Source organism: Sciurus vulgaris (assembly GCF_902686455.1).
Source record: "Sciurus vulgaris genome assembly, chromosome: 1".
NCBI classification, from domain to species: Eukaryota; Metazoa; Chordata; class Mammalia; order Rodentia; family Sciuridae; genus Sciurus; species Sciurus vulgaris.
In genome coordinates this window covers 162,640,269-162,666,828 of record NC_136461.1, presented here as the reverse complement: position 1 = coordinate 162,666,828, position 26,560 = coordinate 162,640,269, and the positions used below count along the sequence as shown (strand labels likewise).

The following is a 26,560-nucleotide window of genomic DNA, read 5'->3' as shown; positions in this document are numbered from 1 at the left end:
GATAGCTCAGTCGGTAGAGGTCTTGCCTCTCAAGCACAAGGCCCTGAGTTCGATCCCCATCAATGCCAAAAAAAAAAAAAAAAAAAAAAAAAAAAAAAACACTGAAAGGGGATTAAAACACAAGCCAGAAACTGGGAGATAATGGTTTTTAAAAGATACATCTGATAAAGGATCGATAGCTTGAAATAGAACAAGAACTCTTAAAAATGACAGCAAGAAAATAAACAATCTGATTTTAAAAAGGGCCCACTACCTAAACAGAACCTCATCAAAGAATAAAGAGAGGGCAAATAAGCCTATAAAAATGCTCTATATCTCATATATCATCATACAATGCAAATCAAAAAACAACAATACAATATCAGTACACACATATCAGAATGGCCAAATCCAGAAACCGGCTTTTACAAAAACCCTGTCAAGGGCATACAACAACAATAAGTCATGTTAATTGATAGCGGGAATGCAAATGGCCCAGTTACATTGTAAGACAATTTGGTGGTTTCTTTCAAAACTAAACATAGTTCATGCCATATGTCCAGTAGTCATGATTTTGGGTCCACAGATAAGTTGTATCTTGTCCTGTCCAAAAGACTCACTGTATACACTGTATATTTTAAAGACACACATAGACGGAATGTGAAAGAATAAAATGGTATTTCATGCAAATTGCAATCAAAGTAATACAGTGGTGTTCATATCTATAGCAGACAAAAAAAAAATTAAAGTTAAAACATGCCAGAGGATTTGGGATGGTAGTAAAACAACGGTACATAAGACACCATGGTGGTAGATATATGCCACTGTACATTACCTAAAACTCAACAACATACATTATCTACGAGTCAATCAGAGGGCTGGGAATGTAGCTCAGCATGAGAGTACTTGTTCAGTGTGTGCATGGCCCTGGGTTTGATCCCCACACTGCAGAAAGAATAAACTCTGATATAGAGGTAGGGGAAGAAGGTAGATAGGTATGCTCTTGACCTCTCCAATTTTCACAGAGTCTTAACAGTTTAAACCTATTAAATATTAATTTTAAGCACAAAGGAAGAACAGGAAGACAAAAAGGCAGGGCAGAGGTTATGGGTCCACATGGCAGATACATATGAGAGTTCAAAAAAATGATAAAATAAATCCTTCATTTTTAATACTATAAATGGACTGAATTTCTCCAACCCAAACACACCATGACTGAAAAGATTAAAAACAAAAAGATTCAGCAATATGCTTTCTATATGACTCACTTTAAATGTTAAAGACATATGTATGGCTGGAAAGAAAAATGTTGGGAAAGAATATTTCCTGCAAGTTATAACCAAAGGACAGCAGGCATGACCACACTTACCATGAGACCAAAATACACTTTAAATAAAATATTGTCATAGGAGATAAAGGAAAACATAATATAATGTTTAAAAACTATACATTCACCAGAATTATAGAAATTATAAATATCTACACTTCAAAAATAGGGGACTTAAATACATGAAACAAACTACAGAATTGAAGAAGAAATAGCAACACAATAATTAAAAGTAATTTCAATATCTTATTTTCAGTAATGGATGGAAATACAAACAGATTATCAGAAAGGAAGTTGAGAAGTTGAACAACACTACAAACTCAAGACATATACAGCAGGTTCCAACTAACAGCATCAGAATGCACATTCTTTTACAAGTCTGCAGAAAGCTTTCTCCAGATCACACATTAGGTCACTAAAACGTCTTAAAAATTTTAATGTAACTGAAATTTTACCAAGTGTCTTTTCCAACCTCCATGAAACGAAAATAAAATCAGTAACCGAAGAAAAGTGAAAATTCACAAATACATGAAAAATTGAACAATATACTCATGAGCAACTGAGTCAAAGAAATCAAAAAGTAAACTTAAAAAAACTTGTGAAACTGAAAACAAACATAACATACCAAAATACATAAGAAGCAGCAAGGCAGTACCAAGAGTGGAGTCTATAGCAATAAACCTTAAGAAATAAAAAAAAAGAAAGAAAGAAAAAAGCATCTCAAATAAACAAACTCTACACCACATGGAATTAGAAAAAGCATAATAAGCCCCAATTTACACAGTAAATCAATCATGTATAAATAGAAAAGCCTGAATAGACCTTGTAACTAGTTAGGATTTTGATTCAATGAACCAGATCTCCCAGAATCAAAGAGTTTCAGTGGTGAATTCTACCAACATTTATCATGAATTAATTTCTATTCATTACATTTTCCAAAAACTGAAACAGAACGAGTGCTTCCTAACTCATTTTATGAAGCCAGTATTGCCCTGATAGTACAATCACAAAATGCTGTTATAAGAAAATTGTAGTAAACAGTATTCCTGTTGGCTATGGATACAAACATCCTTAACAGAATCCTAGCACACCAATTCAATAGTACATTAACTGACTCTTAACAGCATGTTCAGGACAGACTTAACCATGAGATGCAAGAATGATTCCAAAATACAAAAATAAATCAGTGTGATATTTTGCCATTAACGGAACAAGGATAAAAACTACCTGACCATTACAATAGACGTAGAAACAGCAATCAACAAATTGAACACCCTTTCATGATAAGAAATAACATTCATCAAACTAGGAATAGAAGAAAATTAGTTCAACATAATAAAAGCTACAAGTGAAAAGCACATAGTTAAGAGCTCGACAGCAAAGAATGGGAAGCTTTTCCTCCAAGATCAATAATAACTACTGAAAATAGTCTCAGAAATATTTTCAGCCAATTATCATGGAGATATTAAAAACATGCTACATTCCAATTTTGTAGATCAGAACTTACTGCCTTTCTAACTAAAACCATAAAAAGAAAACTAACTAGTTAAATTATTTCATTTAGTTCAATAATTAACATACTTCCTACATGCAAAACATTATTAATTCTAATATTTTAAAAGCCTGAAATATAGTTAACTTGACAAAGCAATTAGTGAAAAGTTAAATAAGTTTAAGGGAGTTAAATAATATTCATTCCCAAAACAGTTTTCTAATGTTTTCTCTTCTGCAGTTAAAAGAACATACACCTCAGTGTGGTGCAAGTCAAACAGGCAGACACTTAATAATTTTTTCTTCATATGGTGTGAAATCTGGACTTGATTTTGGAATGTCATTATTCTAAAAGGCTTTCAAGTTAGGGGACATAATTATTTTTAAAAATTTTTAATCAAACTTGTAAATAGTACAATTACTTAAAAAGAAGAGAAGGACGAAATTTTGTTGTTAAATTCAGCCATAAAGAAGAATCATATTATGGCATTTGCAGATATAATGGATGGAATTGGAGAATATCATGCTAAGTGAAATAAGCCAATCCCAAAAAAACAAAGGACGAATGCTTTCCCTGATAAATGGATCGTGATATATAATGGGGTTGGGGAGGGTGAGAGAAAAATGGAGGAACTTAGATTATGTAGAGGGAAATGAGAGGGAGGAGGGGGTGGTGGTAGAAAGATGGTGAAAATGAGACAGACATCATTACCCTATGTTCACGAATGGTATGAATCGTGCACAACCATAGAGATGACAAATTGCACCCATTTGTGTACAATGAATCAAAATGCAGTCTGCAAAAATAAAAAATAATTAAAAATATGTCAAGAACTTCAAACAAAATTCAATGCAAGACATCAAATCAATTTTCAGGTTCACAACCATTGCCTTTATCATTTTCTCTGAATAATATATGAACAGCTATAAACTATATAGTATTTCTTTATTTGTCTTGATTTGTTAATTCCCTACTACTGTGGTAATTTCATTTTACAGATCATTGTTATTTTGCAATTAATTTGTCATTATTTGTTAAATAAAGAATGAAGAATTAAATTCAGGTAAAATGTTTACTTTCTATAATTTCATGCATTTATTATTTATGTACTGAAAATATAACTTCCTTGTGGCTCCAAAATTTTGGTAATAGTTTTGTTCTTACATCCTATACATTTGTTGTGAAGCATTTTCCAATGAAGTAAATTTATGTTGTGCTTATTTATTTATTATCCTCAAATGGAACTCATACAGATTATTTTTTTATGAGAACCCTTATAATCTCCTTTTATGTGAGGAAAAATTTCTGCAGTATTGTCAATGGAGAAGAGAATTGTGTTCATTATATGTTGGTTTATTTAAAGTATTTAGAACAATATGGAAAATACCTCATAGGAAAATCAAGCTTATTGCTTTTATTGGACCCAAAGTTTATTCTCTATGTTGACCACCTCTACTCCCATGCCAAGAATTCACTTATTTCCACTACCTTTCTTCCCCCTCTGTCACTTCAGAAATAAACTTGAAGATAATCAGTGTTGTTGTAAATGTGAAATAAAATGCTACTTTTCTCCATCAATATCCTTCATGCTCTATCAGCCTTGAGGGAATACCTCTTTGGTACTCCCTTCTACTCCTTTGAGTTATACTAGCATATATATGGACCAGCACTTTGTACATACATTGCCTTACCTTTTGTGACCTCTGATTTGGTTGATTCTTTAGTTGCTTAAAAATGTCCTTACTTCCAAGTTATCTCCTCATTATCCTACTCTCATCGCACTATATTGTAAGCCTTGGTCCCTCAGATGGTGTGCAAGTCTTCCATGAACTGAAGAGATAGGGTTCTACTTCCAAAGGATGAGTATGCTAAGGTGGACTGAAGTACTTGGCCTAACTCCCTATTTAGTAAAATTTACCCCTGAAATTCAACCAAGGCTCTGAGTTCACACCTGGCAGTAGATATTTCTGGGGTTAAAGCTGTGTCAATGTCTACAATGGTTCAGTTTTCCAAATGTCTCTGTCTCTTTTTCCCTCACCCCCTCTCTTCCCTTTTCAGAATGTTCACCAGGTATTTAAGTCTCAATCTTTTTATTTCAAATTCATTCTCCTATAACTGCTCCAGTTCCTTATGGAGGGTGCAATAAGGATCCATCATGTAGAATACCAACCCACAGCCTGTGTATAGTCACCAGAATGATCAAAGGAAACAATCTCTAAAGTCCACACAGGAATGAGAATAGATTTCTTCCCATCATTTAAAGCATAAACTCTGAAAATGTGTGAAAGAGTATGAAAATGATTTTGGCTCAGGAGTGGGAAAATATTAGATCTACATTAAAACACTGTTCTAATTTTGCCTAAGAAACATAAAAGCAAGATAAGAAAAAAAATCAATCATTTCTGAGTACTTAATGATGTCCCAGAACAAAGTTCAAGAAAATTTAAATATTAAAAATCCAGCATCCAACAAAGTAAAACTATAATATTTAGAATCCAATGCAAATCATTCAAAGAAATATACGATGCATAACAAAGACGAATCAATGAAAAGAAACACAGAAAAGACATAGAGGATAGAATTAGAAGACAATACATCAAAACCATCATAACACACATATTCAGTATGTTAAAGAAGCTGGTAGAAAAATAGCATTTTAAGTAGAAAGATGGAACAACATAAAAAGATCCAAACTGAATTTCTAGAAATGAAAGATAAAATGCCTGATATAAACATGAAATTAGTATGATGTATAGCAGATAGACACTGCAGAAGAACAGTTTAGTGAACCAGGAGACACACCAATATAAATGATCTAAAATAAGACACTGGGAAACAGGAATAAAGCACACACATATGTCCATGCACATATATACCCATGAAGAACACAGAAATAGTGAGTTATGGGATATATTCAATAGGCCTAATGTACATGTGATTGGAGTATCCTCTCACAAAATAGCAGGCATTTGAGGAAGTGATGTCCAAAATATTTCACATTTGATTAATATCTTCTTCAATGACAAAAAAAAAATGTACATTGCTTACATTAAACATTCTGGGCCATAAAAACAAGTCTCAACTAATTTAAAGTGACTCAAATAATATAAAGTAAATTTTTTGATAAAAATGGAGTCACATTAAAAGTCATGAACTTAAAGATATCTGGAAAAAAGTTTAATACTTGAAAGTTTTAATGGTATCAAATAAGCCATGGGTCCTGTGAGATGACAGAAAAAATTAGAAAGCATTTCAAGTGAGGTGAAAACTAACACTAACATGTCAAAATCTATGTATACATCAAAAGAAGTACTTTGAAAAAAATAGCATTTAATGGCTACATTAGAAAAGATTCAAAATCTGTCTATAATCTCTAAGGGTGAATTGAAACCAAAATAAATAAACAGAAATAAGGAAATTATACAAAAGAGTAGAAATCCATGAAAGAGAAAACAATAAAGAAAAATCAGTGAAAGTCAAATCTAGTACTTTAAATAGATTAATAAAATTTATATGGTTCCTGTTGGAAAAAAAAAAATATTCTTATACCAACCTTCTTAGATAAGGTACTGTTATTATCTCCAGTTTACAAAGGAATAAAATGAGGCACAGAGAAGTTATGTGATTTTCCCAAGGCATCATGAAGAGGAAGGTGTGCAGCTAGATTTCAGTTATACCTGAGTGATCTGATTTCTTCAACCATGTTTTAAAATACATAGTACACTATGTAATGCATATGTATATAATTACACATTTATATTAATATTTATATAGCAATGCAATAGTATATTGGTAGATATAGTCAATAACATCTCTACGAATGATTCTCTACAAAATGTTTCACAATTTTCACCCTTTGATGTATTTTGGACATCTTCATACATGTACAAAGTGCTTTACAGTCTTTTTCAGTGACCAAAGTCTCACACTCTAAGAATGTTCCATAGTTTACTTAACCTGCCTCTTCTTGATAGACATTTAAGTTGTTTACTGTTGTTAAAAATAAAAATACAGTAAATATTATTATGCAAACATCTTCGAATGAATAAGTGTGAGTATGTCAGTAGTTATAAACTTTTAGAAATAGATTTGGCTGATATATATTACATTGTACAGATTTTGCTGAGTTAACTTGAAACATGTTGCACCTTTTGGCTCACCTATCCAAAATGTGTAAGATTCTTGTTTTCCTAATTTCCCAGATAATCTTTAAAACAACAAATTGTGAATATTTTCTAATATCAGAGGTGGAAAATAACTAATTAAATAAATTGAATTTCAAAATTAGAAGTAAAGTTAAATTATTCTGGTCTTGTGTTTTCTCATTGCAAATTGCCTTTATACAGCAAGCACATGCTTAAATGACAATGCTTCCAGTGTTTTCGTTTAAGAAGGTAACTGACATTTTTTCAAGATATATACCATTTATATGCACATAAGTTTTGATCTATTCTTATTTTATTAGAAATTGTGTGGAGATGAGGATTAGGTTTCTCCCCCTTGACCTCAATTTAGTGAAATATACTAATATCTTCTTTCTTTTTTATAATTGTATTAGATCACTGATTCATTTTGGTATGTTCTTCTTTAAGGCATTACTCTTTATGCTTCATAATATTACTTTAAGGTTTTTTATGTTATATTCATGTTTGAGATCAGTAAAGTCTTTTTTTTTTTTGCATGATCTTTTGTCAGTTTGAGTCCATGTTATAGTTGAGTTTGAAATAGAACATTCATTATCATTAGCTTGTTGAAAATTCAATCAAATTAACTAGTTTTAGACTTATTAGGACATCTGTACTATTACTATAGTGTCCTCCTGGCATTTAGCAATGAGCTTCCCAGTATTCCAGAAGATACTGCCATAATGAAACTTCCAAGGCAATCAGACAAGCCAAACCAGCCATATGGACTACAAAAGACAGGGTGTAAAACAGGGGTTGTTCTCGTTTAGATATGAGGTTGTCCTTCACAAGCTCCTGTGTGAGACAAAGTGAGAAAGTTTAGAGGCGAGACAACTCGGCTATGAGAACCTTAACCTGGTCAGAGCATTAATCCACTGATATGGAGTGACTGGGTAGTAACTGTAGTAGGTGGGGCAGTGACTGGAAGAAGTGTATCACTGGGGGTTTATATTTTGTTTATATTTTGTGATTTATATTTTGTCCTTGGTGAGAGGAACTCTCTGCCTCCTGTTGCAATGTCTGAACTGCTTTCCTCCATGATGATGTTCTGCCTCACCTCATACCCACAGCTATGGAGTCAGCCAATCATGAACTAACCAAACCTCTGAAACCATGAGCCAAGCAGACTTCTTACTTTAATTGTTCTTGTCACATATTTTGGTTACAGCAATGCAAAAGATGACTAATGACAGGGGTCACCACATTTTTAGTTGTAATTGTCTTAGCATACTGTTATTCCAATTATATGTGTTGCTGAAATATTTTCTCTACTGTCTTTAGATAAGAATGACTAAAATGTAAAATTTATGTCACTAATTTTTACTTTTATAAATCTTTCCATTTTTTGAAATTATTGAATAATTTGAAAAGGCAACATATTGCTTTTTTAATCTAGGAAAGGGGAAACTCAGAACAAATACAATGTATCAGGTATCCCTGAGATGAGCAGAAACAGCCCTCTTTCCTCAAAGATACTCCATGTTACACAGGCTGCTAAATGAGTAGTGGGAGTAGTTTGTTAAGGGATGATTTTGTGGTCCACATGCATTAATAAACTAGTGATAATTCCTTCATGATTGAAGAATTGTTCAAGCAAACGTACACCACATTTCTTTCTTCTCTTACACCTGTTTTAAATATTTGAGAAACAAACATGAGTAAATACGATACCACAGTAATTCTGAGTTGCCTTAAGCACATAAAATTGTTCTGTGTAAAATGCCTGAATAATTAATCATCACAATTTTTCAGACACTTGTCACTTTTCTTGGATAGCAAACCAAATTTGATTTATATTTTACTTTCCATGGCAAATATCATCTTCAGATAAGTTCCAGCAATATTTTCTAAAATAATATTTGCCAAACAAGCATGAATAGATTAACATTAATTTGGTTGTGCATAAGATAGCAGCAAAACCTCTCATGTTCTACATCATGTTGCCCTTTCTAAAATAGAAGTTAGTAAGTGATATTTTATAGAAAGGCTTTGCCAAGCTTTCTGGGTGAAGAATGACTTAATGTTGAAATAAACATCAGAAAATGGTCACTTCTCTCACAGTCAAAAAATAATAATGAAAATAATTCAAAAAATAAAATGTATGCCATTTGAAAAGTGTAAGCAGCCCCATGACAGTGTTTACTCCTAAGCTTATGTGAATATCTGATTTTTCTTTGAGCAAATACTGAATTTCATGGCTGTAACCATCTCCCTAAAAACTTTGTTAAGAGTTTGGAATCTCAGGAGACCAAAAGAGAAATACAGGTCTTTGGCATGGCTGCCCTCTACTGACCCCAGGAATTCACCTTGTTTTTAACAAAGTCCTTTCATGGAGTGTTAGTATCTGAAACTTCTGAGTCTTCCAAAATGTTGTATTCAGTAAAAACACCCAGGAAACAGTGTATTTTTTTTTTTAAAGTTTTGAAATTCAACATATTGAAATTATAGACAATTACTTATGTGATTCTTATTTGCATGTAGAAATGCAAAAACATTTAAATAAGAAATAAGAATGTGAAAGTTAAAGAGATTGCCTCTAACGGAGTCTTATTTTCTCTCCACCTAGGCAATGTAAACATCCACTATATTTCACGAGAACTAAAAAGATTTACCTCATCTTTGTCATTAACTAGTAGCTTTGGAAGCTTTGAATAATCACTTGTTTGGGATGGGAAACATAGCCATGCTACTGATAAAAATCAAGGGGGACAAGCTTCAAAGACAGCAAACTTATCATGTGGCTGCTACCCTGAGAGAATGCAAAAAGTTTTGCATATATAAACAACAAGTAGTCTGAGAAATGGTTTAAATGAAAGCACTATAATCCTGGACCAAGATATCATTTTATTAAAATTAGATTAGTATCATAAAGAACTGACTTAGAGCTTTGAAGGCAAAGAGAGTAACCTGCTTTTGAAAAGTGAGGATCACTTCCAAATGTCAGTCCAAGAGATGATTGATAGATAGAGACAGAAATAGATATAGAGATAGGGATGGACATATGGTTGGGATTTTGCTTTGTCAAAGCTGTAGAAGTCTACAAAAATATAGTAATATAAATATCATAATAAGGTTGACTAGTAATCATTTTAGAGATTATACAAAGGATTGTATTTCCTATTGTTATAGAAGTGGATGCTGATACATAATGGGGGAGAGAGAGGCAAGGGAAGAATGGAGGAAACGTTTGGATTGTGAGAGGGAAATGAGGAGTGGGAGGGAGGGGGGGAAAGGAAATATAATTGGAATGAGACAATCATCATTACCCTATGTACATGTATGATCACACAAACAGTGTGTCTCTACATCATGTACAACCAGAGAAATGAAGTTGTACCCCATTTGGGTACAATGAATCAAAATAAATTTTATTTTAAGAAGAAAGAAATGACAGGTTTGATTGGGAGCTATAAATGGGTGTTGATAAGTTGGAATCAAGAGAAATAGGATCATGAAGACGATCAAGCATATCCAAACTTAAAAAGGCAATGGTACTGTCACGAACTGCCCACATGCTGCAGGAATATTTTAAAGAAGACTCCGTGATGCCAGACTTCCACTTGGATGGAGCATCTATTTTTATTGTCTTGGCCTCTCTTTAGAGGCAGTTACATCCCCTTTGGCAGTCCAGGGATTCAAGGACTCTTCATCATTTTCAGGGACAGGTCTGTAATCCGCAATAGCTGAACAATAAATTCCATCGCCAGCCCAGAGTGAATTGTTAAGGGTAGGCATGTGATTCAAACCCAGCCCAGTAAATTACACCAGATTTTTCCTGGAACAATTAGTAAGAGAGAGTTTTTCACAGGGACTGCTGGCTGTGAAGACAGGGTAGCTACATTTGCCATGACATGAAGAAAGTTGATGCAGAAAGCAAACTAAAACAAAGGAAAAAGAAGACTGGAAAATCCAATTCTAGTGAAATTAATTCAACTATTGAATCCAACGTCTCTGGAAGGTAATTGCCTAATCATATGTATCAATAGACGAATTTTACTGTTAATTTTTTCTCTTATTTCATTGAGTTCGATTTCTCATTTAAAATGCAAAGATGACTAATAAAACATATTAAAATCAGAATTCATGAAGCCGCCTTGGAATATCTTTGTGAGGTTATGATCTTTTAACTTTTAGGAAAAAAAAGTTCTCTCTTAACCACACTTTGTTTCACAAATTTGCCACACTGAATCTATAAATTGTGACCCATGCCCTGTTCCACTGAATACTCTTTAACATCATGTACTTTAATTACCTTCCAGGTCAACTGTATTTGTCTCCAACCAGTTGTGTTCGTTCCAAATGTTGTTCATGTCATTTGTAGCCATATAGTAATCACCAATTTTAATCTGGTATTATAACAAAAAATTAATTTATATGAAAGAAATTAATTTACATCATGTTGCTATGAATGCTAAGATGAATTCCTTAGAAAGATGTAAAATTAACTTGCAAAATAAAATAAAATACCCTAACTAGATGAAGGAAAGAGACTAAGAGACAGAAAAATTTTAATCTTCCAAGATTTTGTTTTCTTGTCCTTTGATTAATTGATACTTGAATTCATAATGTACTAAACAATACAGGTTTCCATGCAGATCTATACACCAAGAGGACTTTTTATCTTCCATCAAAACATGGGGAAATAGAATGTGCATAGCAAACATTTTAAATTAAAATGTTTATGCTACTTTATGTCATTTTATATAATGCTCTGTTGTTTTCTCTTAACTAACCACCTTGTGATCCTAACATACCTATCATCTATAAATTTTTAGCCTCTAGAAGCTAGTGTGGCCTAGAATTCAACTGAACTATGCGTACCCTTAGAAGTCTTCTCTTTAAGCTCCTCAATATCGATTTTAAACTTAATGAGAATAGGTACTATTTCTGGGACTTCACAGAGTTTGGGATTTCATACATTATAAGTGTTTTCTGATTGAGATTGCATTCATTTTCCTCATAACATGCTTTATGTCTAATCTCTGTGTGTGTGTATGAATGTATACACAAAATACTTTGCTAAAATAGTTTCCTAATAATATTAATAAAAACAATTTATAAATATTTTTAAATTGTATAAAACTATAATAGTATTGATCTTTTTGACATTAATATTTTTAAAATGGCAAGGAGTGCTAACTTATGAATGATTGCTTTACATAAGTTCTCCACAGGCTAACATTCACCTAGTTAAATCAAGTGCGAAAGAGGCTAAGAAAACTCTTATTTCACTTTCGCTATTTTGTATTTTTCATATTTTTTTTCTCCATTTTTCAAGTTCTTCTTTTCCCTGTTTTTAATCCAGATCAGGTATATGGTGTCAGGTTTAGAAAGAAAAAGGAAAGGAGGACAGAGATGCACATGATTGTACAGGTTTGTTCACTGCACAAGGACACCAGGCTAATTAGTGTGACTAAAATCCAGTTTGTGACCAATCTCTGTGCTACATCTCCTGGTGACAGGGATGTCTGCCAAGAGACAGTAATATCTTTTTTCTAATTTGCACTAAGGTGATATATGGACTGGGACAATTTCCAATTACACCTTGCTCTGTCACATACTTGCCCCAAGTTTTCAGTTCTCATCCTGATCTTTTGCAACAAACCAGGAACCCAATATTCTTTTGTTTGTTTGTTTTGTTTTTGGTTTTGTCTTTGTTTTTTGGTACTGGGAATTGAACTCAGGGGCTGCTTAACCGCTGAACCACACCCCCAACCCTTTTTTTCTTTTATTGAGCCTCACTAAATTGCTGAGGCTGGGCTTTGAACTTGCAATCCTCCTGCCTCAGCCTCCCAGCCTCTGAGATTACAGGTGTGCAACCACCATGACCAGCTACCAATATTCTTTAGTGAATGTACAATTTAAATTCCCCTTAACCTATGGTTTCCTGTGAAGTGAATTTTAATCTAATTCAGAATTAATGTGTACACAAAGGCTTACCATTGTCATTTACATAAAGGTAAGGAAACTCTAAATGGATTTAAAAAAAGGGGGGGAGGGATGGAATGTTGTGAAGAGCTTTTTAGCCATATGTCTACTTCTTACTGTTATTATATAATAAGAAAAGTTCTGAAACTTCAAAACAGTTTGGCATTCTTTTCTGAAAAAAGAGAAAAAGGAAATTCTAGAAATTGCTCTGTGGTCTAACAAGGCTGTAGGGCCAGGGAAACCCTGCCGTGGGAGCAGAAGCAGGTAGTAAGTGCAGAAAGAGATGAAGGTAAGTTAGGCCCAAGGGCTCACAAAGACCAATAAATGGAATAAATAGAATGGGCACCTGACTTGAGTTTAAAAAATAAAGTTTCAAATTTATGTGGCCTGGAGTCACAAAATTCCTACCCTTGCTAACAAACAGTCACCTGCTTTGGACTTTTCCTAACACCAGAAAAATCTCCTGAAAAAAATCACATAAGGTAATGAAAAGAAGATTCATCTTCACATTAGCCAGTTCTGGATTTCAAATATGATATTTATTAAAAGTTATTATGGTTGAATATGAGATACCTCCTGAAAAGCTCCTGTGTAGGAATACTCAGAGGTGAAATGGTTAGATTATAAGAGCTATAACCTCATCAGTGAATTAATCCACTTGATGGTCTACTGGGTGGTAACTGTAGGTAGGTGTGACTTGGCTGGAGATGGTAGGTCACTGGGGGCATACCCTTGAAGACTATATTTTGTGCCTGGCTCCTCTCTCTCCTTTCTTTCTTTCTCCAACCTCTCTCTCTCTCTCTCTCCTCCTCTCTCTCTCTCCTCCTCTCTCTCTCCTATGAGCTAAGCAGATTTCTTCCACCATACCCTTCTACCATGACGTTCTGCCTTACCTCAAGTCCAGAGCAATGGAGTCAGTTAATCATGGACTAAAACCTCTGAAACAGTGAACACAAAATAAACTTCTCCTCCTCTAGGTTGTTCTTGTCAAGTATTTTGATCACAGTAATGAAAAAGCTAACACGAGAGTCTAATATTGGAAAGGTAAATTTTTAAGATTAGTTTTCGCAAAAATTAAATTAATATTAATAAGAAATAAGGATTAGTGAAAAATATAGATGTTTTTATAAGTGAATGAGACAACAACTACATGGTAGTAATCAGAAAGATAATAGACAAAAGTCGAATGTTTTCCCTGATAAGTGGATGATGATATATAATGGGGGTGGTAAGTGAGAGAAGAATGGAGGAACTTTAGATTAATAGAAGAAAATGAGAGGGAAGGAGGTATGAAAAATGGTGAAATGAGACAGACATCATTACCCTATATACATGTATGATTACATGAATGGTATGAATCCACATCGTGTACAACCATAGAAAGGAAATGATGTACCCCATTTGTGTACAATGAATCAAAATGCAGTCTGTAAAAATAAATAAGTAAATAATTTAATGAAAAAAAAAGAAAGATGGATAGAGTAGATGTTCAGTTAATGCAAATGTTTCTCTTCTCTATTCACTGGGCAGTAAGATGCCAATGCAGACTGAATTCCCATCTGTGCTGTTCAAGGGGTAGGGTTTTGGTGTGGGGTGGCAACCTGTTTTAGAAGCAGAGAACCATAATTTAAAATACCTCATCAGGTTTAAGGATAGCATGATTTAACATGGTCCTGTGCAGTGCACTAAAAACCCATGCAGTTCATATTACTTTCTTGGATTAGGGGAGTGATGTATATTTCCCATATATGACATAAAGGATACACATACATTATCAATACATATGATCTATTTGCAATTGGGGTCTGAAGTTTTGTGAAGTATCAAATTTATTATAAGAAAAGTATAGCAATGAAATTATCATCTTAACATCGAAATCAGATTTATAAAACAAATTAAAGATTTCTTTCTGAAACAAATTTTTACAAGATGCTTTTAAGTTCTAAATAATCTGATGTATGTAGGATATAACCTAACTTTCATAAATTCTACAATAGTTTTAGAAACAAGCATTACTTATAAGATGCATTAACTTCCATGAAGATTAAGATTGTGATAGCTTATATAGAATACTCAAATTCCAGGAGACTATTAGTCTAATATAGTTTATTTTAATATGAAAATAAAAATATTACATGTGAATACATTTTCACTTTATTTAAGATCTTATGTACACACACCACAACACACACTCACAAATGCACCTATAAATGTGTGAGTCCAAAAATATTGGGGACATTTGAAAGGTCAGAATTTTAAAAACCCATTTATAATGAATGACATGGTTTACTTCGCTACTCACTTCTTATATTCACTAAAATAACTTATAAAACAGCCATATAGTTCATCTTTATTGATAATTTTAAAAATTAGTATTATAAACCTGTTATACCAATGTTTTTGTCACTTCTCCTGTTTTTCAATATCCAAAAAGGGGTTGCATAAACTAAAACTATACCCTCTGTGAACAGCCATTATCTACATGTCACTATTGATTGTTTAAAATGTGGCTGGAGATTTGCTGTAGGTGTAGAACACATACTAGATTTTTAAAAATTTGAAAACAAAAAGGAATATAAGTTTCTTATTGGTAATTTTACATGGATTACATATTGAAATTAGACATGGAGTAAATAAAATGTCTTATTAAACTTATTGTCATCTGTTTCTTTTTCACTTTTTTAAATGTAGCTACTAGAAAATTTGAAATTACATTCACCCTTTGAGTTATTTTTTTGTTGGAAAGCACTCTTCTACATGGATACATTCAAAATGCCATATATTATTGCATGATGATACTTTTTCACTTAGAGCCTGTTTTGTATTTTTAAATTGTATTTCTCTCTTTAGAGACATAAGGAATACAACATGAAGAAATTCATCATCATTGGTCATTGACAGTCTTACCAAGCTGCGGAGCCTGTGCCTCGACATTGCAGTTCGCATCCCTGCTTCTCTGCTTCGTATTGTGCCATTTGGTGAATGGAGCTCAGATGGCTCCATTCACCAAAGGCGAAAGGAGCTCAGGATGGCTCCATTCACTCTGGTTTTCCTTGCTTTCACATTCTAAGGAGCTGAGCCTTAGAATTTTGAAGTAAATAAACAGAATCGCTTTTCTGTTTTCATTTCTTCCTTTCCCCCCCTTAAAATCTGTAACACGGCAACCTCTACATACCTAATGACAACTTCCTATTGAGGGTGCTGCCTGTTTTCTTAGCTCTCCAAATGAGAAGGAACCTTCCAACAGAAAACAAACCCAAGAGCACGCACAGTCAAAATGATGGCGCAAACTGTCAAGACCACAGACTTACATAGGCATCCACCCAGGTGGGGGGTGGGGATGTTGTAACGTAGTGTTCTATTCAAATTGCTTCTTAAATGCCTGGATTATTTTAGGTTGGTAGAAACCAAATTATATTGTAATTGTACTTATTTATTTATTCAATTATAATGAATAAATATTCATTATGTAATATCTAAGATATACAGAAAAGCAGAAAAATGCCATCAATGCTGTTAAGCAATAATAATCATTATCAAATGTTTATAACTAATATTAATTAGAGTATAAGAGGTAGCACTGAAATAGGTTCCACTATAAAATTTTTAGAAGTTTTTTTATTAAAATGAATGGCATTGAAAGTCATTGTAATATTCAGATGGCTATATATTTTGGTTTATTTAGAAGAAATAAAATCAAATATATTTTCATACATTTTGTTTGCTTAAAGTATGAGAACATAGAATCATGCCATTTTATTTTCTAAATAAAGAAAAATGCAACTTTATTTTTAAATGTCAAGAGATAGAATGCCAAAATTGCATTTCATTTCATTTCATTACATAATTTTTGTCATGAAAAAATAAAAGAGGCAGTGATCATGTGTAGAAATAGACAAGGTAGTGGGAAGTGGCTTATTCTGTACAGAGCTTCAGTAGTTCCCGTGTTGGCTTATGAAAAGTTTTATTTACTCAAGCCGAATTTGAATAGATAAGTGTTCTATTATTAAAAGGTGTTTAATTGTATCCTATCTATTTCCAAGGGATTTGAATTAATTAAATAAATGTTTAATTCATTTAAATTTAATTACTATCTAGCAGCTAGAAATTATTTAAATCCGCAGTATTTTTCTTAACTTTACATAACAGTTTATCATATTGCTAATCTTTATTCCACTATTAAGAAAATTAGAGGGCTAAATCCTGAGTAAAAAATTAAACTATACACTTTCTACAAAGCACATATGGATAAATCTACAGATTTAAATTTCTCTTTTGTACAACTGCAAAATCAGCTGGGAACAAAATCAGTGGTTTCATAGTGCATAATTGTATTAGTTTCCTATAGCTGCTATAACTACTGCTACAAACTAAGTAACTTTATAAAAATGACAGAAATTTACTGAATCCTAGTTCTGGAGACCAGATGTCTGAAGTCAAGTCTTAGTAAGGCCACAATGCTCCCAAGAACTGACTCTGTGTGTGGGTGCTGGGGGGACAGGGGGACAAATTCCTTTCCTTTTCTAGCTTCTGTAGCTGCTGGCATGTCTTGGTGCTCCTGTGTTTGTGCCCACATCGCTCCGGCCCCTGCCTCTGTCTTCACATTGCTATACTTCTGATTGCTTTTCTGTCAAACCTCCTCTCATGTGATAGCACCCAGGGTCAACCTGATAATTCCTCCTCAAGACCTTAATGTTTTCACAGTTGTTGCCCTGTAAGAAAGTAATCTGTCTCCTGCCACATATAAATTAATATTTCTAGATATGGGGAATAGGAGGTGAACATACCTCTGGGAAGTCATTTTTCTGCCTGTCATAATAGGAAAGGAAATAATCTAACCACAATATTTAATTTTTTATCTATCAAGCTGTTCACAGCTCTGCAGTTTCAATCATGTGTTTAATGTCTACTGAAAAAGAACATTTCCAAGCTGATCTTCTCAAGTTTCAAGTACGTTTAGGTTTTAATAGTAATGTATTTCATTTGTTTTTGACAAAATTTTCAGAATTTTACTTCTATAGTCTAGTAAAACCTAACAGTTTTAAATATTTTATCAACAAATATCCAGATTCACATATTTTACATATAGGCCAATAACTATAAAATAAAACAGAATTTCACAAGACATACGTTAACAAAATATTATATTTTAGCCATAATATCTCTGGGATAAATTATTAGAGTACCTATGAAGCAGTAGAAACTATTGTGAAATGATTAGATTTTACAGTCATCACACATTTCTATTACTAATTACTACTCTAGTAAGGAAGGTGTACTACCACCTCATAACAAAACAGTTAAGCAAAAAGAAAGCGAATCTTGTAGGAACAAAAGGAACAATTTTTTAAAAATTTATTTTATGTTATTTGTTCTAATTAGTTATACAAGACAGTAGAATGCATTTATACATTTGATAGACAATACATAAATAGAGTGTATCTCTCATGTTTCTGATTATACATGTAGCAGGATCACATCAGTCATGCAGTCATACATGAGGTAATAGTGTCTGTTTCACTCTACTATCATTCCTTCCCCCATACCCTTCATGCAAAAATACTGTAACATAGAAAGATCAACATAGAAATATTGAATTATAACTAAGTGATCATGACAAATAATATTTAGAAAGTAAAGTAATAGAAATGCATGCATTCTGCATTTGTGTCTTTAAACGATCACTATTACTATAAATCTTTTTAATAGTTAGAAATGCAAATTAAAGATGAAGCTGAAAAGATGGTAAGTAGGGCCTTTAGCAGCCAGAGGAACATTTGCAGATGTCAACAACCAGAGGATTTTAATTTCAATGACCAAAAGAGAAAAAAAAAATTTACACATTTTGGAGTAAGAACAAATTCAGACTCTCAATGGGAATTACAAATATCTATCCAGAGGGGAAAGTCAATGAGTCATTCAGAAAGCTATCTACAGCTTAAGCTCTGGGTAGGAAAAGAGCAACTCTCCAGTGGTTATGTATAAATAATGGCCTATGTTCAGAAAAGACTCAGAGCCTAGACAGGATGGTCTGCAGTTAAATAATTCTGGAAAATACTAGAAAAATGTTTGTTCTACCTTTGTGGGTGATGGTTGAGAGTGCAGGTTCATTTCAACTCATGCTTCAGAATCCCTGCCTGCTGTCTGGGGGAAGTGTTTAGGCGGACATCCATAGACACGCATATCTGTGCTGCAATAACATTTTTGTTGAAATCTAAAGATCCAAAGTGTCCCCGACATGAACAGAGCACCAGCCAGTGGTGCTAAGGAACCCTGGAAATGTATTGTAAATGTCTTTTCCCACATACCCTGGATAATTAAAATGCTTCTCACATTAATTTTTTTCCTAGCAGCATCATTGGGTTTTTGTACCTTTTGCCTGTACAGTACCAGAATGGACCCCCCTAACTGTTCTCATTTCAACCTACTTCCATCTTTCTTCTGTCTGGTTTGTTATTCCAAAACTTTTACTTTTTCAGGTCTCTCTCGTTAGTTCAAAAGCCTTTATTTTATACATTATCTATAAAATATGCCGAATCATATGAACATGACCTCTGAAATGTCTCATACTCTCAAAGGTTTTGTCCGTGCTCTCAGTGATCAGGAATAAGCCCCTGACTTATATTGTTTGATCAGTTGTCCTGAGTCAAGATCTGCAAACATATTACACTATTTTCCCTGCTTAGAATGATTACTCCCACTTACTCTCTAACCATGACCAGAAAATCCTCTCTCCCATTTAGTTTCTAATGTAGCTATTGAAAAATAACCTTTTAAATATATTGTGGTAGATAATGATATAAAAATTATTTTAATGGATGATATTTGTGACCTATTTCACTAATATTAAAATTCCACTCTTGCTTTTCTTTTTCAAATTGTTCCATCTCTGATGTAAAAAGAATCCTCATGATAATAAAAAAATCAGTTATTAAAATATTTTAAGTGATTTAACTATGCTATTTATCACCACAAAAGCAACCAGCATAATATTTCACATATAGTAGGTGTGCAATAAAAATATTCATTGGATAATATCCAATGAGGATATTCTGAAAAGTACTTATTCAGGAAGTATATTATCTTTGGTAATATGGATAACCAGGGCAGTTGGTTTTACAAAAGCCTTTTATCTAACTTAAATAGAAAGAAGTGGATTAGAAGGTGTTAGAAAGTTCCAGGAGTCTCAAAAACTAAATTTCAATATTATAGGGCTTTGTAACAAAGTCAGCTTGGAATTGAATTTTCCTTGGGGAAAAATAAGCTAAATCTATTAGCTATCCCTTATTTTTTAATCATGCACGGCTGAATGAGATATAATAAATGATAGTGGTAAATTCATTTTTATATGCAAAGTAATTGTTTTTCATTACAAAAGTTGTATGCTTTTTTTAAAAGTGCAAAGAGAATTTAAGAAATCAGTAAAATTAAAATGCTTGCATTATATTTAAATTACTTGAGGTATAAGTTCATATGGACAAAAATATATTACCTTCAAAAAATCATTATCAGATAAACTGTTCTCAGTAGCATTATATGAAAAAAGTAAATTTACATTCTCTTTAAATTAATAAATCTAATAATAATTTAATAATAATAAATTATTATTAACACAGAAGGTAATGTCTAAAAAGTATGCACATAGACTTTCTAAAAAGATATTTCCTACTTTCCAAAAGTTAACAACTAAAATGAATAAAGAAATTACAATTCAAATTCTTAGAAAACTATCATGTATCATTCTGTATGTCTTCCTGTATGATTGTATATAGGTACCTATAAATATAATTTTTCACATAGAACATATAATATTTATGGAGATCATTCTGTCCATTCTGTCTCTCTCTCTCTCTCTCTCTCTCTCTCTCTCTATATATATATATATATATATATATATATTAATGTCTATATACACATACATACCTCCTAAATTCAATTTTTCTCATCTTAGGTACTAGTTTAGTGAGTAAATAACTTACTTTGATTATTTACTAAGTTGTGAGTCATGAAGTGGAACTGGATTTTAACATGATTATTATGAGAGCAATTAGAGAAAGGATATGGACTTTAATTTTCTGGTAATATACTTAATTTTTTTAAATTGCTATATTTTTAAATTCTTTAAAAAACAAGGAAATGAAGGAATATGACCAACATATGATTAAGGATTATGTTGTAACATAATAGTTTATTAATTTTTGCTTAATGGACACCTTAAATTTAAATAATTGTTCCTCACATTCAATGTAATATAATAGCTAATAATAGCCCTTGATAGCAAGATGACATATCATGAGTTTGTAACATTTTCATTTGTCTAAAAACTGATATTTTTAAGGCTCATTTCACATTTTTGGGGTTTTACCCCATGCCACTTTATAGCGATATATCCATATTTTAGATGATAAAAGGAATGGAATAAAAGGAGACAGAATACAGACATGAAAATACAAATTAAAGATCATTTTTCTTTCTGCAAAATTAACCACTGTTTCATTAGAACCGTTTTTCTTTTAAAATTTAACTCCCTTAAAAAATACAAAATACTTATAGTGGAGAATAAAAATATTTTTTGTAATGTAATCAGTTGTTATTTCCTTATAAGCTATGGCAAAGTAAAGAAAATGTAGCCCTCAAGCTCAGTTCTCTTTAGGGAATTTTGAACTAGGCACACACCATGTCAGTATCGTTTTATAACATCAGTCTTAAATGAATGACTTATCCAATAAAATTTAAAGTATGAATAGCACACATACAAAGACAATTAAATTTGAGCCTACACCATCTATTGGATTTTAGGCTGCCATATGACAAACAGATTCTAATACATGCTTGAAAGAAACATTTTCATGTATTTGATTATTAATTTGATGCATCAGCTTGACTGGGCAAAGGAACACTCAGATAAATATATAAACCTATTTCTAGGGGTGTCTGTGAGGATATTCTGAGAAAGATTAAAATCTGAACTAGTAAACTGTGTAAGGTAGATCCATAGTCACCAATGTGGGCAAGCAACATCCAATACACTGAGGGGCTCAATAGGACAAAAAGGCAGAGGAAGGATCAATCCCCTTTCTCATTTTCAGCTGGCACAGACATTTTCTCCTTCTCTTGGATGTACTGGTTCAACGGACTTCAGATTCCAGGATTCATTCAAGTCTTCCCCACCCCCACACATATACAAGTTTTAGGAACTGTGGCCTCAGATTGGGAGTTACACCATCAGCTCCCTTGGTTCTCAGGTTTTCAAACTTGCCCTGACTTACAGCACTGGCTTTGTAGGATTCCAGCATGCAAACAACATATCATGTGACTTGGAGTTCTCACGTTATCACATGAGCCAATTCCCACAATAAATCTTCCTTTATATATTTATGTATAGCCAATTGCTGCTGTTTCTCTGGAGAATCTTAAGAAACAATGTGTTAACATAAAAGAGTCCACAGTGTATTTACTTTGTACCAGTTAACAGGATTAGCATAGGAAAAGAAAAACATGGCTTGTCAGTGAATATTATAATTTTAGTATGTGGTTAGTAATTATTTTTAAGTGATATTTACCTTGGGAGAGGTTGTATTTGAATATCACAGAGGAAAGAAAATTAACAAATGTCATTTCCAATTTATGACTTTTTATGACTTTTAAAAGAAGATACATGAATTTGAATAATTATTTTCACTGCAAATCATAGTTAACAACTATAGGTTACACATTCTCTAGAAGACAAGAAAAAATACTGAAATTCAGGATAAGAAGATCTGTCAAATCACACACAAAAATAATATGAAAATCTTTCAAGATTTATTTAAGCAAACTTCGTCACCCGTATTAATTTCTACAAATTTCCTCTTATTCTTTACCATGTTTGACATTCTTCAGTTTTATTGTATATAAGCTACACTTTGTTTCATTGTGTTATATTTAACTGTTTTTCAATTCTCTTCATTCACAATTGCATAGCTTGTTTTAGCATTTAAATATTCTGTGGACCAAATACCAGTGGAAGCATGATTACATTTTTTCTTTTTAGAGCTCTAAATTTCAGAAAAAAGGCTTAACTTCTATAAGCCATAACTTTTTGTATACTCTTGATCTAGATTGAACATTGAGGGTATCACATACTTGACACCTAAACAAAAACATAAAAGCAATGATCTTAGATGTGAAAACTAAAAGATGGTCAAAAAAGGAGGAAATATTACTTTTATGGTAACTTGGAATTAGCAGAGATTTTTAGTAATTTCAAATAAAAATCTTTTGAATATTGCTAATATATTTTAAAAAGTAGCATAATTGAGTCACAATATGATATCAAAGGGGCCCTCTATCAATATATATGTTGTCTCTTTAACAAATATATACACACATGAGTGCCCCCAAGTTGTCTAAAACACAGCTCTGCTCTTTACAAAATCTCAGTCAATAAAATGGTGTAACGGTTAAAGATATCTATGCATTACCAAATATGTCTTGATCCTCAATGATCGCCATCTCGACCTCTGTTCCAGAAATGACTGTGCAAAGAAAAGGAACTTGGAGAAGAACACTGATCTCACCGAATGACATCATTTTCCTTCAGTGTACCCATACAAACAAGTTTTCGAACTTTTTTCTGTAAAATACAATCGATCGTGTTGAAACTATTTGTATGCAATGAATAAGAATTGTGATTATCAAATACTCAATTATTTGTAAGTCATTTTAAAATGTAAATAAATTAGCAATTTCATTAAATCATAAAAAACATTAATTCCTATATGTGTTTACATTGGAGCAACAGTAAATTCATAGACAACTTCAGCATATCTAATAAATCAACAGCAATGTTATTTAGTGATCTGCCAATTAAAACTTTTAGTCTGGGCTGGGGAGATAGCTCAGTTGGTAGAGTGCTTGCCTTGTAAGCATAAGGCCCTGGTTAGATCCCCAGCACACACACACACACACACAAAAACTTTTAAACCATGAAATTTTCTAGGAAATGGTGAACTAATTCCATTTATCGAGATCCTAGCATAACATTTTAAAATCATCGCTTGCTTAGGGTGTTTTGTGAATTACCAATTGTTACTTTAGCCCCATATGTAAGGAACAATTATCAGACAAAACAGGGTAATAAGAAAATAAGTGGAAAGTATCACAGGCAGAACTGATGAGGTGAAATTCTTCTCCCCTGCTTTATTAAGTTTAAAAAATAAATAAATAAAAATATAAATATAAATGAATAAAGTAAGGAGCAACTGAGTTTACAGAACTTTGTGGAGAAGGGCCTACTGCAATTTCAGTATAGGTGGTTCTGGAAAAAAAAATTGAGGTCTTACATTATCTTTTCTCAGAGATCCACTCAGTATTGAAACAAGGATGCTTTGGTGAACAGAAAGATGTATATGAACAGAATGCAGCCCTCAGGGTAGAGAGGGATAGGAACATGAAAGAAAGGGAAGTCTTTACCAAATATTGTGGAGTCAGAGTCATTTCTATAAATGGCAAGTCTTTACACCGAATTCGACTGGTACAGTAGATTTCAAGTCAGTTTAGACATTTAATTGAAGTCTACTGAAGACCATCTAACCAATAAAGACAGTTAGTTTTTTTTATCACTATTAGTGTTTGCCTGACTCATAAGAATAGAATTCTTACAATGTACTCTTTGGGGTCTGACCTTTTTACCCAGCCTAATAAGTTTGAGATTCATCCATATTCTTCTTGTGTCATTTGTTCCTTGGCATTCCATTGTATAAATATACTGAAGTAGGACAGAAGAGGCTGGACATCCGAGGAATTTTCAGGAAGCAGGTTTATTGGTTTGCAGGGTCCTGAGTGTGGCTCATGCCTAAAATTTCCTTCTCTGGACAGAGTGTCTAGAAATTCTTTGAACTTTATATCCAGTGTGTGTGTGGGAGGTGGGGGTGGTTGGTTGGAGGTTCACATGACAAGTGCTTTTTGTTCCATCCTCTAGACAAGTTTTTTTTATTTTTTCCTGCAAACCTGGGATTTACAAAAAGAGGAAACTAACAACAATAATGCTCTTCTGCAGAAGTTTTTGCTGATAGCTGATATCTTGTGTCTGACAAGATGAGGAATGTACATGTTACAAATATGGTGGGGTTTCTGCTTAATTATGGAAGTGTCTTCTGGGTGGGGGTCTCTGACCTTGCTTCAATACCACAATGATTTAATCCATTCACCTGTCACTGGATATTTGAATTTCTTCCAGCTTTTGGCCTACGAGGACTGATACATGTCTTTATGTAGACGCATATTTTCATTTCATATTAAGTACACACCTAAAGTGGAATTGTGGGATCATATGACAAAGCATATTATAGCCAATTGATATGCTTATAGTAGTACCCTGGTATGATTTAAAATTGCATTTCTCTGATAAAGATGTCAAATATCTTATAATTTATTGATTGATCCTTCCTATAACTCAATATATATTATCTTACAACTTATCTTACATTCTCCCAATTTATAAATTCAATAGTAATAAAAGAAATCCAACAAGAAAGGTCAAAAAATTAAACTAACATTTTACAAAAGAATACAAACTAATGCTCAATAAGTATGAGAAAATATATTCAAAATTCTTTACTTAAGTAGACTAATTATTAAAGAAAATACACAAGCTTAAAACTTACCACTTTGTTTGTTTGTAGTTTCACAAGTCCTATAATACTTCTATAAATGTTACAGTATCCAGAATGAATATAAGCCACAAAAGAAATGATATTTCCACTTTGCACTATCACTAAAAATAAAAACAACATAGATTATTTCACACATTATTCTCTATTAGAAATCATTTAAATAGTATGAAAATAAATGTTGGCATACATTAAAAACTATTCACATTAAATTTCTGAATGGATGCTAGTTTGTGGGCAATATTACTTGGTATAGAAATTTTGAAAATTGTGCTTGGTATTTATATAGACAAAAACATGGACATGAAAAGGCAGTGGTGTGCTAGAACTGCCTATGGGGAAAAGAAAAGGGAGCATCAGAGAAACCTTAAGCACTTGCTGATGGTTATGGTGCAAATAATTCAATTATGGCTGATTTCAAACTGCTAGTGATAGTGACTTAACAACTGGCTCCCAGAATATTAGCATTGTCTCTCCAGAGCCTGTACCTTGAACTCAAGTCAAAGGTAGCACCTTAACTACAGCAGGTAGTGATTACAAAGAAACAAGGGTCTTAAGTTGGTGCTAGCCTGATTTTAAGCCTGTTACTACCCCTTTCTAAGGATTGTTGATAAATTACAAAGTCCCTCTGAAGGACTTTTTCATCCTTAAAGTGACAACATTGGTGATCCCTTTTCTGTACCTTACATGTGGTAATTAACTGCACAGAAAAGCACCTCGTATGATGCTCAGCACATTGCATCACATGATGAATCATTAGTATCATTACTATTTCAAATTCATGGTTTCATCTATGACCAAAATATCCTTGGATATGAACTGTATTATAACTATCAGTGTATTAAAGAGCAATAAAATAAAAATCACCTGATCTACATAACATCTGAAATTGTCAGCATAATTTAAATATGTAAATCAACTGGAAATACTCAAAATAAAATTACATTTCAAATTAATTTTCTATCTTGTTCATTCTGAAATGTATCTCTTATTTTCT

The 26,560-nt window shown here is 32.7% G+C and overlaps 2 protein-coding genes across 2 annotated transcripts in view; both read right to left on the bottom strand.

The window, feature by feature from the left end:
• Positions 1–23,404, bottom strand: part of LOC306665268 (uncharacterized protein) — a gene marked incomplete at its 5' end in the record, with an annotated part of 145,909 nt that extends 122,505 nt beyond the window's left edge. The window contains one exon of the mRNA XM_079146638.1: positions 23,374–23,404. Within this exon, the coding sequence (XP_079002764.1) occupies positions 23,374–23,404 (31 nt within the window). The remainder of the gene's footprint in view (positions 1–23,373) is intronic.
• A 61-nt stretch (positions 23,405–23,465) lies between these two features.
• CNBD1 (cyclic nucleotide binding domain containing 1) overlaps positions 23,466–26,560 on the bottom strand; it is a gene marked incomplete at both ends in the record, with an annotated part of 341,848 nt that continues 338,753 nt past the window's right edge. Inside the window, 2 exons of the mRNA XM_079146622.1 lie at positions 23,466–23,525; positions 25,558–25,667. Of these exons, the coding sequence (XP_079002748.1) occupies positions 23,466–23,525; positions 25,558–25,667 (170 nt within the window). The remainder of the gene's footprint in view (positions 23,526–25,557; positions 25,668–26,560) is intronic.